Source organism: Lynx rufus, unplaced genomic scaffold, assembly GCF_022079265.1.
Source record: "Lynx rufus isolate CCGP_SWC_20201006 ecotype Redwood Valley unplaced genomic scaffold, mLynRuf1.p SCAF_20, whole genome shotgun sequence".
In the NCBI taxonomy this organism is placed as follows: domain Eukaryota; kingdom Metazoa; phylum Chordata; class Mammalia; order Carnivora; family Felidae; genus Lynx; species Lynx rufus.
The window spans coordinates 8,231,820-8,245,482 of record NW_025814835.1 but is presented as its reverse complement, the minus strand read 5'-3'; the positions used below and the strand labels follow the sequence as shown (position 1 = coordinate 8,245,482).

Below are 13,663 nucleotides of genomic sequence, written 5' to 3'. Positions count from 1 at the left end.
GGCAGCCGCCTCCCCCAAATGATCCAGTCTGACTCTGCTCAAGCCTCTACACCTAACCACCAATTTACAGAGCTACAAAGAGCAGAGAAACATGTCAAATGACCCCTTGGCAAGCAATCCGTGGAAAGAGGACAAACACGAAACTCCTCAGCTCCCAATAGGATCTCCCCGATCCCTGAAAACCAAGTTTGGAAACTGTGGTGCTGTCCAATCCTCCTCTCTTCTCTATTCATTCAAATTTCTGGAAGGAATTCACTGCTCCCGACTCTGCCTCATTTCTCCTGGTTCCACACACCAAGGCACATCCTCCAACAGTGCAAGCCACGCCTGTTCCTGACCCTGAGTCCTAGATGCTACGTCCCCCTGGACACTCTTTGCCTTCTGTGACCCTGCACATTTCTGTTGTCCTCTCTCCTTTCCGACCTTCCTCCATAGACTTATTCAGGGTCCTTTTTTCTCTGCTGGTCTTTTAAAACGTTGTTCTCCCCCAAGATTCCAACACTTGTCCCCCTCCACTCTCCGTCCCTGGTGATCCCCCGCCTTGCAATTTTCAACCACGTCGTATGTGCAGAGTCCAAATCCACAGCCCCTGCTCTCCGTCAGACCTCTCTCCAGGGTTTCTAAAGCACAAGACAATAACTTGCTCTTATGATGGTTAAAATAGGCTAAAAATTAAACAGCCAGATTTGCCCCAAGCTATCTGCAGGAGCACTACCATTACTCGAGCTAATTAGAAGTGGTAACGGTGGTAGCTTCACATATTCCCAACTGTGCCTAGACCACGCATGTCCTCAATAGAGAAGTTTTCTACAAACTCTCAAATATAAAGGATCCATTTAAATGCAACATAAGGGGCGCCTGGGTGGCTCAGTAGGCTAAGCGTCCAACTCTTGATTTCTGCTCAGATCATGATCTCAGTGTGTGAGGTCGAAACCCACATTGGACGCTGTGCCGACAGTGTGGAGCCTGCTTGGGATCCTCTCTCTCTCCCGCTCTCTCTGTTCTTCCCCTGCTTGTGTTCTCTGTCTCTCTCTCTCTCTCAAAATATATAAACTTTAAAAAAAAAATTAGGTGCAAAGTAAAATGTCTACTACTTGATGACTAAGGAAGTATTTAAAGTGATCCGAGACAAAGATCTAAAAAACCTGCAAGCACTCGTTAAGGGATTACATCCTCAAAGTTCTCCTCAAAGAAAACATAAAATTTTATTACTGTGTAGGGTGACAACTGCTAACTAGACTTACTGAAGTCATCATTTCTTCATATATCTATCAAATCGCTGGGTCGTACACCTGAAATGAATGGCGTGTTATATTTTACCTCAATAATACATAAATACATATTTTTAAAATAAAGAAAAATTGGGGGCGGGGGGAAGTAGGCCAAAGAAATAGACACGCAAAGTCCCAGCTGAAGCAGGCAGAGAGGTCCAGAGAGCAGAGAAATGGCGCTTTGGCAGCTCACGGGGCAGGCGGGGCAGGAGAGGGGCTGAGGTTCCCAAGTGGGGCTCTGCCCCCCTCACAGCTCTGCCCCGTGACAGACAAAAACCCGCAAAGGCAGACGTGGTGGGCGCTGAGCTGCCCTGTCGAGCAGCTTCGGGCAGAACAGAAACAGGAGCCACCAGCCTGGACCAGGCTGGCCCAGGACACCCCTGACCGCCCCGAAACTCCCCGCCCCGCGATCGTTTCAAGTGCAGACGGCAACGAGAGTCGTGGGGATGGCATTTCTCTAAAAAGCTGGAAATGCACCCAGGTGATGTTTGGGGCGGGGCGGGGGGAAGGGTTGAACTGTGTCTCCCCCCACCCCACCCCCAGAAAAAATTCATAGATTGCCATCCTGACTGCAGCACCTCAGCATGTGATCTTATTTGGGAACGGGGTCACTGCAGAGGTAATTAGTTAAGATGAGGTCACACCACAGCGGGGCGGGCCCCTCATCCCACATGACAGGTGTCCTTCTAAAAGGGCCGACTGCACACGGGCATGCACACAGGGAGAACATCGTTTGGAGATGAAGGCGGAGATCAAGGTACCGTGTCCACAAACCGAGGAATGCCAACGATGGCAGGAGACCCCCAGAAGTGAGGAGAGAGGCCCGGGGCAGACTCCCCACCCCCCGCCAGCCTCAGAAGGAGCCACCGCTGCGGACAACACGGTCTCCGGCTTCCAGCTCCAGACCACTTCTGCTGCTCAAACCACCCAGCCTGCGGTCTCTTGTCCGGACAGTTCTAGCAAACTAACACGGGGGTGGGGCGAGGTGGGTAGGGGGGAAAAGACTTCATCGGGCTGGCATTTCCGATACAATCATCTGGATCTTACCAGGACATATCAGAAGCAGCAAGGCCACCCAGTGAGGGAAATCAGCGATCTTCACAAGCCCCCTCCACACTATTGCCATTTCCTGTCCTTCATTTAAAGTGCAGATAAAAGGTAGAGGAAGCGAAGGAGATAAAAATAAGCTAAGAGATTGCTTGGCTGAAAAGCACCGATAAAGAATGAAAGCTGTGCTGAGAGATAAAAACACAACCTGACAAACCTGTCCTGGAGTCAGGCCAAGCAAGGCTAATTGTTTCAACGAAAGAAGGAACTAGAATTGGGCAAACATGTCCTGGGCGGCAAATCAGAGATTCAGCCCAGAAGATACCTATTGAGGGCGGGTTTGCAGGGCGTCCAAAGGGAAGCTGTGAGGCCCCTGTCTGGGCACCAAAGAAAGAAACACTTGCAACTCCAGCCTGTATGGATTTGGGATTCAAATCCCTTTGGGATTCAAAGCACCTGCTGAGGCCAAAGCACCACCCCACCCACCGCCCGACCTCAGGCTATCCCCCCAGTAGCTTCATGGAAACCCCCCCCCAACACCAACCTGAAGATTGAGAATGTCTGTCTAAAGGGTCACCATGGACCCTCATATGTAAATTTTGCTCACAGGCTTTAATCATGAAAAAGTAAATTTCAATCTCTCTGTCATGACACCATGAGAACTATGCTTTTTTGAAGTCACTGCCATGAGGTTTGTTGAAGTACACGAAAAAGTTTGACTTCTGAGCATCTCCGCAGTTCCTCCCAAGCAGAAAAATAAATGACTCATGGGTGTATAAGAATTTTAAATAGTATAGTTCGGAGGTCTTGTAAAACCAAAAGATGACAATACAGCCCAGGAGCATTGGCTTGTTTTCTACCAAAAGGTTAGCAGGTGACCTCACTGACTTGGAAATTTAATGTAAGACTTTCTGCATGGCAGAGTTTTACAGGAAAAGAATCAAAAGATTAACATCAACCCTAATCAGAGAGTAGATTGTGTTAGTGAATTGTCACTAAGGACTACATTAAGCATTTTGTTTCACATAGTTGGAACATTTTCAACATATTTTTTAAAGTATTTTATTTTATTTTATTTTATTTTATTTTTGAGAGAGAGATACAGAGTAAGCAGGAGAGGGGCAGAGAGAGGGAGACAGAGAATCCCAAGCATGCTCTGCCACGTCAGTGCAGAGCCCAATGAGGGGCTCGAACCCACCAAGCTGAGCCGAAACCAACTGTCACATGATTAACCAACTGAGCCATCCAGGTGCCCCTTCAACATATTTTAAAGGCAAAATATATACCTCAAATGAGACTTTACTGTGTGCCAGCATTGAAGGCGTGACATGTGCTGACACATTTAGTCCCCAACACCGAGGACCCCGAGGTAGGTCGCCCAGCGGCAGGGGGCAGAGAAGGGAGCCCCTTCCTGGGAGGAGGCTCAGGCACCTGCCCCTAAACCACGGCAGCCATCCTACCCCTATCCCAATGAGGTGCTCCACCTGATGGAGCTTTCCCTCCTACCTGCAACTGGGCAGGATTCCACAGAGGCGAAAGAGCCGCCCTGGAAACCCTTGTTCCTAAATATCTTATTTTATGATGCCTTCAATCCTATAATTAGAAATCAATTTCTTTACTTGTCCTTGTTAAAATGCACATAACAACCTCAGCTCCTGGCAGGCACCAGCACATTAGTGTGAAATCGTCCATTAGATTGCTTTCCGAGTGAAAGGAAAGGAAGCAGGTTCCCACAGGCGAGTGGCCAGGAACAGACCGGCTGTGGCAGAAATGACTGAGAGGCGCCAGGAGCCAGCCTTGTCACAGGCCACCATGCTCCCCAGGAGCACAGGAGCAGGGGCGGTGTCTTCAAGGGCAGGGGTGGGTGGGAGACTTGAGCAGGAAGACAGATTACACACAGGAGGCAATGAAATGTTACCTCTTTGGCCATTCACTCGTTCACTCATTCACTCATTCATTCACTCCTTCAACAAAAATCCTATTGATGTAAAGACAAAGAAGGTGAAGGTCCGAGTTGGTGGAGAGACACACGACCAGGTCATTGCACGAACAGAGCCCCACGTCCCCAGAAACTCTGGGATGGAAAGGTGTGAGTTTGGTTCCCAGCCAACTAAATAAAAGCCGTGCTGTTGGCTGACTCTGGGCTCAGCGAGGTTTGTCAAAGGGTCTCGACCAAATACAGTTATTTGCCCAAAGAAAATCTGCAGGGAAGACCAAACACAAGATATTCGAGTAGCTAAATGAGCTTTGTGCATTTAAAGCATCGACTCCATGTCCGACTTCCTTCTTTCTATGCTTTCTGCCCATGTCACTGTTTCTTACAGTATCGCCCTCATTACCTTTCATTTATATTTCCGGTTGGTCCAGTTGGTTTTGTGGAGAACAGGTAAGCAGGATTTCTGATGAATGACATATGAAAAATGACTAAGAAGCAATTGATACAAGGCTAAAAATGCTAAAAATGGGGGGAACCCCCACCACGCATCATAGACACATTACAGAAACACTTATATGAGAACATACCTGCTTCAACCTCCACAGAAAGGAAAGATATGATAAAATTAAGTGAATTGCAAAAACAAGCTTTTAAACACACTGCTCGCAAAATTGGGTTTCATAATTTTTACCACTGTGATTCCTAACCAATTAAAATTACTCTAAAACACTGGAAAGCAATTTCTGTCAGTTCTGCAGACAAAGACATGACCTATGAGACAGAAGACGTTCTATATAAGGAAAGGGGAAGGTGTAATACCCTAGTCCCCACATTTCAGAAATCTCAATAGCGACAGCATTCAGAGAAAGTGAGCTCAAAATTCACTCTTACAGTTCTCTTTTGAAAACATCTGAATATGAGCCCGATTTTACTTACCAAAATATCTTATGCTGTCCTGACTGTGGTTAAGAAAGGCTAGGATTTCTGGGGGAGAGGGGCTTATACTCTCAGGCAACCGATGTGTTGTTGTGCCTGTTAAAGGATAAAGGCCAGTGATGAATGGGGAGAACTGAAAGACCAGGTCCTTTGTTTGAGTCTCTCTGAGCAATAGCCCCACAATGTAGGGCACTTTGGGAGGTTGAGAGCAGGGGTACTTGACATGGACACTGACAAATGCTTTCAGGGTTCCATGTACACCCCCTGGGATTCCTCTGCTTTGGGGGCACACCAACGCTGCCTCCTGAAGAGCCATCACCTGCTGCTATGCTTGGTGAGGCTCAGTGCAGGCCTGGGACCTACATACCCAGAGGGGCCCTTGCGCAGTGATTGACAGGGGTGGGGGTCTTCAGAGCCTCTGCCTGGTGAGCTCAAGTTAACATCCCTGGACTTTGCCTGGTCTCCTTTCTGTCCAGTTCCGGCTCCCCTAATGGACTTTCCTGGGAACACTTCCCAACACATCCCTTTCACATTTATCCTCCTCTCCAGGACTCCTGAGGAACACAACCTAAAGCACACAGTTCCGGAACTTTACCGATATTACTTGGAACCTAGAATTTGAACTTACACCAGAGCACCCGGAGGTGGCGTCCAGAACTTCTGTGGTAACAGTGCTCTCTCTTACTCCATCTTTCCCTCAAGGCCCTGCTGGCCAGCCTGTCTCACAGCATCTGCCCCACCAGCCCACAGCAGCCCTAGGCCACGGGGTCCCACAGCTCTTACTCTTCCCACGTCTAACTGTGCATAACAAATCACTACACTCACAAAATAGGAACTGCCGTGTTTTCTATCTTGCTTCTCTCAATTATGCCGAGCTCCTTGGAGGCAGAAATAATTTTTAAAATATTCATTTGTAGCTCGTTAGTCCCCCATGCTCCAAAAGTTCTCAAGGTAATTGTACCATGTCATGAACTGTTTAATCTCTGGAAACACCTTAAATTATATCTTGCACATATTCGATGATCAATAAATATTTGCTGATACATTTATCTCATCTGTAGGAGGTTAAGCATTGTAGCAGAGAAATCTGCACAACAGAATGACTTTGAATGTTTATTTATTTTTTGAGAGAGAGACAGAGAGCGACTTGGGGAGAGGCAGAGAGAGAGAGAGGGAGACACAGAATCCGAAGCAGGCTCCAGGCTCTGAGCTGTCCGCCCAGAGCCTGATATGGGGCTTGAACTCACGGACCGTGAGATCATGACCTGGGCCGAAGTCAGATGCTTAACCGACAGAGCCACCCAGGTGCCCCCAGAATGACTTTGAAACCAAATAGAATGAAAATACAAGACTCACTCACTATGTATTTCCCTATGTTTCTTCATCTGGGCCATCAAAATAGCTGCCCAACTCTGATTCTTGCCCTTTCTCCCACCAACGCACACTGCATCCAAAACTATGGAGCTACAATTCAACTCTGGTCATGCCACATCTCTGCTTTAAAAGGTTCAGAGGTTTCCCATTGTCGCTATAGGACAAAGTCCACATTCTTCAGTAAAATCCTTTATGATTTTACCCCTGCCTTTGCCCCCAGTCTCATCTCCTACTAGAATCTACTATATACTCTAGTGTCCCTCAAAACAGGACTCACATTTATGATCTTACATCAGCCATCTCCTCTTCTGGATTGCCTAATATACTCCTTTCACTCCAGTCCAGGAAAATCACGACTTATCCCATAAAACTCAACTGTGACACCACTTCCTTGGAGGAAATATTTTCTGACCCATCCTAAGGTAGGCTAACCACTCCCTCTTCTTTTTTACTTCTATACCTTCTATCGTGTTGTCTTTTATTTGCTGTCATTTCTCCCTGCCCTGGGAAACGCTCAATGCCTTGAAGATGGCATGTCTTCAATATATCTGATCTCAGCACAAAGCCAGGTACCTTCAGTTGCTCAATAAATACTGTGGAAGAAATTGAGAACCTGTCTCTGAAGATGATACCATATTATAAATTCAGTGGATGATTCCAGGAGCCTAAAAGTCATATTTTCCAGTCCAGATCCTACATGAGTTTGGGTCTTTATTCCCACGTTTGCCAAACACAAGCACCCCCAGGACCTGTTCCTCCGGGCGCAAGCCTTGAGCACCAGCCGGCACTGCAATATTTACGGCTTTAATATCTTCTCTCCAAAGAGCTCCAGGTGCTTTTCACACCACAGCAAGATCAACAATATTTCTCCCAACCTCTAAGGTAGGAGAGGCTGAAATTTTTTAGTTCAAACTATAATGAAGTTAAAGTGAAAAATGGGACAATACCGAAAAACCAGTGTGTATGTGGCTCTTGACAGGGATTGCTATAATCATGGGATTTGCCAGATAAGCAAACAGTCCAGAACAGAGACACAAAGAGCTGGTAGAATGAGGGAGGGAACACATAGTGCCCATGTCAGTTTGCTGGGATTTCTTTGTTTTTTTTTTTTTTAACTTTTTTAATGTTTATTTATTTTTGAGAGCGAGAAAGACAGATGAGGCATGAGTTGGGGAGGGAGGGCAGAGAGAGAGGGAGACCCAGAATCCTAAGCAGGATCCAGGCTCCAAGCTATCAGCCCAGAGCCCAACACAGGGCTTGAACTCATGAACTGTGAGATCATGACCTGAGCTGAAGTTGGACACTTAACTGATTGGGCTACCCAGGTGCCCCAATTTATTGTGATTTAAGAGGCATTTGGGGGGTGCCTGGGTGGCTCAGTCAGTTGAGCGTTCAACTCTTGATTTAGGCTCAGATCATGATCTCACAGTTTGTGAGCTCAAGCCCCACATCAGACTCTGTGCTGACAGCGTGGAGCCTGCTTAGGATTCTCTCTCCCTCTCTCTTGCCCCTCCCCTGCTCGCTCTCTCTCTCTCCCTCTCTCTCTGTCTCTCTCCTCCCTCTCCCTCAAAATAAATAAATATTTTTAAAAATAATAAAAGAAAAGAAAATTTGGGACATACAAATAAAAAATAGGTATGGCGACAGGAGATAATAATGTATTCATTCAGCATTCAGTGTGTGCTCTTTTTAAAAAAAAATTTTTTTAATGTTTATTTATTTTTAAGAGACAGAGCACACACAAGTAGGGAAGAGGCAGAGAGAAGGAGACACAGAATCTGAAGCAGGCTCCAGGCTCTGAGCTGTCAGCACAGAGCCCGGTGTGGGGCTTGAACCCACAAACTGTGAGATCATGACCTGAGCCGAAGTCAGGCGTTCAACCAACTGAGCCACCCAGGTGCCCCTGGTAGGTGCTCCAAGTCAGAGGAAATGCATACAGATCAATCCTAGAAAACAATAATTTTTTAACAGTTAAATTCGCTGGTTTCTTACAACTAGAATAAGATACTGCCAGACCTAAATGACACTCACCTCGGGGGGCAGAGACCTTTAGCACTAGCAACCAGGTGCTGGTGCGTGCTCCTCTGGGGATGTGCCATTGTGGCTGGCCCAGCGTCCTCCGGCAACATCTGACCTGGGTCTGTTAGGGCACCCTCCTTGCCTCCACCCCATGACCTTTCCAAAAGCAATTTGTGTGTGTGTGTGTGTGTGTGTGTGTGTGTGTGTGTGCACACGTGTAGTGGGGAATTTCCCAGGAAGACAGCAGGGTGCAGTTGGTGGCTTCCAGTGTGTGGGGAGTACAGGTGTATCCTGATGGAGGGGCAGGGAGAGGATGAACTCGGAGTCACTGAGCATCAGGGGTGGATCAGAGAACACCTGAATCAGGCCCCAGATGCTGCTGCCGTGGCCGCTGCCATGAGCCGGATCTCAGGAATTCTGAGGCGGACAGGGAGCTCTGGGAGAGAAATGCCCAGCTGCCCTGAGTCCTGGAAACCCCTCACCCCAGGCTCGTCGGCAAGAAGTCTGGTTCAGGCCACAAGCCACCTATTAAACAAAGCCCAATTCCCCACACGCCTCTAACACCCCACCCCTCAGAGTCACAGCATGGTGGCACGTCCCATCGGGGCCCTGTGGCAGCGACGTGCACTTCCCTCAAGGAATCTGAAGCCCCAGTCAATGTCTGCCGAGGTCCAAGGCCACAGCAACCTGATCATGCAGCTCCAGCACACATCCTGGGTTGCTCCTCCACAGCTGCAGATTGTCTACAATGTGTCCCAGGAGCCTATCCTACCTGTTCCTGGAGCCCCAGGGCATCGTTCTCTCTTCGGGACCCAGCCCAACTGCCTACACCCTATGATGGGGGAGCTGGCCCTCCACCCAAGCCCCGCCTCCGTGGGGAAAAGGGAGAGATCTAGAGAATATCAAGGATATTGTAGAAAGAAAAAGGGACTTGGAACATTTTAGAGAATAGATTGGCAGAGCTTTGAAAACAAAACAAGTCCTTGATTGAGGAGATAAATATGCTTAAAGGGTTTATTATTGTCACAGGTCACAGATCGGATCATTTTGTCATTTGAAGTTTCTCATTTCTCAAAATAGGAAAAGGACTAGCTTGGCCACAACTAGAAAAGGAAACAAACTTTATCTTCTAAAGTAGAAAACTTTAGAAAGCAATTAACGAAGAATCTCATTAATTTATGTTTATGTATTACAGTGCAAATACTTTTAAAAAACTAGAATACCTCACAGCAGAATTGGTAAACCAGTATCTAGCTCTTACAGTGATCTGTCATTTACTATTAAATTTCAAGCATGGGATGAGTGCCATCAGCAGTTGAGGAAGACGTGGTCTTGGTGCCTTTGCCAGCACAGATCTCATGGGCAGGGGGAGATGCTGTGAACAGAGTGCTTCTCCCAGGGCTCAGGTGTCCTAGTCAAATGCTCAGCCTACACATCATCACACAAGGGACTGGCCCAAGGGAAAGAGAAGAAATCTCAGACAAGCTAAGAGAGCTGGCAGATTATAGACAGGAAGAGAAGGGGAAGAAGGAAGGTCTCTCATCAAAGTGTAGGAAGAAGAAATTGGCATTGCCTACCAACGCCAATGAATTCCTATCACTCTTAATGAAGTTTTTGGAAACGAAGTGAGTTGAGGGAAGCACCTCACTGCTGTTAGAGACACTTCCCAACTTGGGAAAGCAGCCTCATTGTGACTATATTTTCTTAGCATTATTTCAGAACAATGATCAAAATTGTCCATTATTTATAAAACTGTCCAAGAGTTTGATCTATAAATATCAGGGCAAGAGGTGAGAGTCCTCTGGTTCTGAAATCCTGCCTTTCTACAACAATATTCCATCCAATACATGCCATGAGGCTCTTAGTGTGCTATGTGCACACCTGCTAATAAGCCTTGAGAGCAACTGTGTCCCCTAGACAGCCGGGGAGTCTGATGAGGTCTCCTTCCACCTCATATTAATGCCATTGTCAATGACGGGAAGAACCAGAGGAGCTTAATTCAAGTTCATTGTTACTACAAGAAATGAGGCTCACAGTGTACACCCTACATCGATATATTGGTGTTCATGGACCCAGGGAAAAACATTTCTTTTCTGATTTTGAGTTGAGCCTGTGGTTGACAATTTCTGGTAAGAGCTCTCTTGGTCTCGTTTCCTCGCTGAGGGGCGTCAGATTTCAGTAGTGCTGCCGGGTCCTGTATATCGCTCTTTTAGAAAAGCATTTCTACTGAAAGAAATTGGAAAAAGAAGGAAGGGCAAGACAGATTCGACTTTTGGCCCTTCTTCTAATTGAGAATGACAACCAAGACCATTTCAGATGCATTCAGCTGTTATTCTGTGACCCCCAATGAAACAAAAATGCTGTGAAGAAACTAATACACAAATAACTATCAGCTGATGACCTACTATATTTAAGACAATGTTTTGAGTCCTGGGCCAAAACCTAATTATCCTCAAAGGAATTACAATTAATAATTCAAGAGGTTCTGCCTCACCTGAAAGTAAATCGGTATAAGAAAATGTGCACAAAATATTTCTGAACTATTTTAGCTTACCCTGACCTTTTTAGGAATTCTATTCTTGTTCAGTTTAAATCGAGGGAAGATTTCACTTTGAGGTATTAGAACTTCACTAGTAGCTGTTCATTTTGAATATGGTATCATTTTTGACAAGGCTACTCAGGGTGACCAAGTCTTCAAGAAATGTGTACTCATGCTTCATGGTGACTCCTAAATGGAGGTGAACACATTTGTCCTCTCACATACTGGTGCTTTAACATTTATAAATTAAAATACAGTCTACCTTACTGTAAATTGCTTTCTTGCTATTTGTCCCTTAAGTTACACTTAGAGCATTATATTTATGTTTTGAAATTGTCTCTGTAGGTAGTTTTCCTCATCTATGAATATAATTTCAAAATAGATTTATAAAGTACTTATTACGAAAGAGAACACTGGATCTGATGGGATTCAGAATCACTGCTACTTGTTTAATATATTAGTAGTGGAGTGAGTACAAATATACAGAAATGTGTAGACATCTCAGTAAATGGCCAAAGAGCCTATATGATGTATTTTAATCTAACAAATGAATCCAACGTTAATGTCACCGACCAGAGACCCCTGGGTGCTTTCTCTTGTGCTGGAGATCTCCACTTGCCAGAATTCATCTGAGGACAACATTAAACATGTAAACACTAAAAGCAAAGATGAAATAGAAAAAAGAAAATTCTTTTTCAGATTATGCTTAGTTCCCAAATACGTGGTTTGAAGCAAGGTCAGAAAGAACTTAGATAAATACGCTTCTTAGGAATTTGTATGTCCTATTGCTGCTGCCATTTTTTTAATGCAGAGACTAATTGAAATGGTTACTTTAAAAATATTTAAACTCCACAGTTGCCATTCTCTCTGGCTTTTTATCTTGCTGTAAATCCTTTCTCTAAATTAGGGATGATTTCCATTTCCCCTGCACAGTACACACTTCTCTCCAAAGTCTGCAATTTAATTTCCACCCCCATAATTTTAAATATTTTAAAGTCATCATTTTACACTCTCCATTTTCCTCTAAAATTGCCTTCCGTAATGGCTTCCTAACTCCATTATCTTGGAATTACATTTATCACATTTATGGGTTTGCCTCTTAAAAGAAAACAAAACAAAAAGCCATAAAATTTGGGGATCTGGGTCTAATCACAGGATGTGTCAGAGGCAGTGGTGGCGATTACTAATATGTCCTAATATGCTTTAATCAAGGGGAGGTTTATCACACTTCAACTATTTCAATTCAGAGGTATATTGTGTGGACTAACAGGAAAATAAAGCATCTTTTCTGCCTGCCAATGGGTTCCATTGTATTCAACAGCAAAAATAATTTACTCGCAAGCTTAAATGAGGCATCTAAGTGATGCATATAAATAAATCACCGGTGCCTTGAGCAACCACAGAGAACCACCAAAACGGTAATCGGTGAGTTGCTTATGACACATCACAAATAAAACCAAAAACCTCACTGCATATTTCAGGAAAACATTAATTTAGTACATAGTTATTATAAAGTCATGTAAGATAAAACAAAACCAATTGCGAGTAGGATCTAAGAATCCTCTAGGGGCACCTGGGTGGGTCAGGTCGTTGGGCATCTGATTCTTGATTTCGGCTCAGGTCACAATCTCACGGTTCACGAGTTGAGCCCCGCGTTGGGCTCTGTGCTGACAGTGCGGAGGCTGCTTGGGAGTCTCTGCCTCCCTCTCTCTCTCTGCCCCTTCCCTGTGCACGTGCATGCACTCTCTCTCAAAAATAAATAATAAGGGCTCCTGGGTGGCTCAGTCAGTTAAGCGTCAGACTTCAGCTCAGGTCATGATCTCAACAGTTTGTGGGTTTGAGCCCCACATCAGGCTCTGTGCTGAAAGCTTGGAGCCTGGAAACTGCTTCAGATTCTGTGTCTCCCCTCTCTCTCTGCCCTTCCCCCACTCATCCTCTCTCTGTCTCTCTCTGTCTCTCTCTCAAAAATAAATAAAACATTTGAAAAATTTTAATAAAATAAATGAATAAACTTAAAAAAATGTAAGAATACTTTAGATCTAGAGAAAAATTTAATATGATGTTGACCACTCATCCATCCCAGCTTTCCCTCTCCCCAAATATTATTTCAACTCTGAAAATGAAATCTATCTTCTTTAAAAATTAAAAATAAAAGGCAAAAAAATAGGCTGTCAGAGTAATCTGCATGAAATCAAATGTTTTCCAGAAAGCTATAACTGAAAACATTTATCATCTCAACTAGAAACAATGATATGTTTGATTCATAGACTAACACTAGAGTGTATTTTCTTGACTTCTAGATAAGAATCGAACCACAAAATAATATTTTCTACTGAGACCTCGCTTCATCTTGCATAATGAGTAAAGAGTTCATTGACTGAAGTATAAACATACCCAAGGGCATGGACCATGCTTTTAGTGCCTTTTGTACATGAGAATACCAGAGAAGATTTCTCTAGTCAATATGGGTACCCAATAAGCATTCACTACGTTCTCATCCATTTTGCTCGGAGAGATACTGAAATAGGACAGTATGACTTT

At 44.9% G+C, this 13,663-nt stretch overlaps 1 protein-coding gene across 3 annotated transcripts in view; it reads right to left on the bottom strand.

Annotated features, from left to right (window-relative positions):
• The window catches only part of CD226 (CD226 molecule), an 86,996-nt gene that overhangs the window by 32,984 nt on the left and 40,349 nt on the right, over nt 1-13,663 (bottom strand). For 2 of the 3 annotated variants that reach the window (XM_047086252.1, XM_047086253.1), the window contains one exon: nt 5,191-5,286. The exons of the other annotated variant lie outside the window; for it this stretch is intronic. In XM_047086252.1, the coding sequence (XP_046942208.1) occupies nt 5,191-5,286 (96 nt within the window). The remainder of the gene's footprint in view (nt 1-5,190; nt 5,287-13,663) is intronic. 3 annotated transcript variants of the gene reach the window in all.